The sequence below is a fragment of the Priapulus caudatus genome, unplaced genomic scaffold (assembly GCF_000485595.1).
Source record: "Priapulus caudatus unplaced genomic scaffold, Priapulus_caudatus-5.0.1 Scaffold8998, whole genome shotgun sequence".
NCBI classification, from domain to species: domain Eukaryota; kingdom Metazoa; phylum Priapulida; class Priapulimorpha; order Priapulimorphida; family Priapulidae; genus Priapulus; species Priapulus caudatus.
This window is the reverse complement of record NW_014586059.1, coordinates 1-763: the sequence shown is the minus strand read 5'-3', so window position 1 is coordinate 763 and position 763 is coordinate 1. Positions and strand designations below refer to the sequence as shown.

Sequence of the window (763 nt, the reverse complement as noted above, 5' to 3'; positions counted from 1 at the left end):
GAGAGGGAGAGAGAGAGAGAGAGAGAGAGAGAGAGAGAGAGAGAGAGAGAGAGAGAGAGAGAGAGTTTCGAAAAGAGTAGACGCCGTAAGTATAATCATTCTTTTTCATTTCGTGCGTGCTACAGAATACGAGGACAGGATATCAGTGAAGAGTTACGTCGGTGACATATGCGACATTAACGACATGTACAAAGCGTGTCGAGGTGTCGACGCCGTCATTCACGTCGCGGGGGTCGTCAGTTTCGGCACCTATCCAGACGTCGATGCAATGCAACGGGTCAACGTACAAGGTACGCGAATAAGCTTCATCCCTATAAAAAAAATTGTCCCTTATTTCGGTAAAAATGCAATTTTAACCTATTCGTGTTATGGCCTCGGATCGATTAGATTTTTTTTATTTTGATCGATTTAATAACGGCAACAGATCGGTATAACTGTTAGTAATATCTGGAGTAAATAATTACTAATTTGTGATTATTTACTCCTGCATGGTAATACCTTACAGCAGTGGAACAAAGCTGCAGACAGTCGTAAACAACCTCTAGCGATATTACAATACTAAATTGCATCTTAGTGCAATTTAATCGACGGCAATTACGGAACACCGTGTGTAGCAACCATAGAAATATATAGAGGCACCAGTAGAGTCTAATTAGTATATTGTTTCTATGGCATGTAAGGCATACGTTGTTGCTGTAACCCTCTCTCTCTCTCTCTCTCTCTCTCTCTCTCTCTCTCTCTCTCTCTCTCTCTCTCTCTCTCT

The 763-nt window shown here is 41.8% G+C and overlaps 1 protein-coding gene across 1 annotated transcript in view; it reads left to right on the top strand.

Moving 5' to 3' along the window:
* LOC106820243 (3 beta-hydroxysteroid dehydrogenase/Delta 5-->4-isomerase type 6-like) overlaps positions 1-296 on the top strand; it is a gene marked incomplete at its 3' end in the record, with an annotated part of 2197 nt that extends 1901 nt beyond the window's left edge. The window contains 1 exon segment of the mRNA XM_014824776.1: positions 126-296. Within this exon segment, the coding sequence (XP_014680262.1) occupies positions 126-296 (171 nt within the window).
* Positions 297-763: the final 467 nt, after the last annotated feature.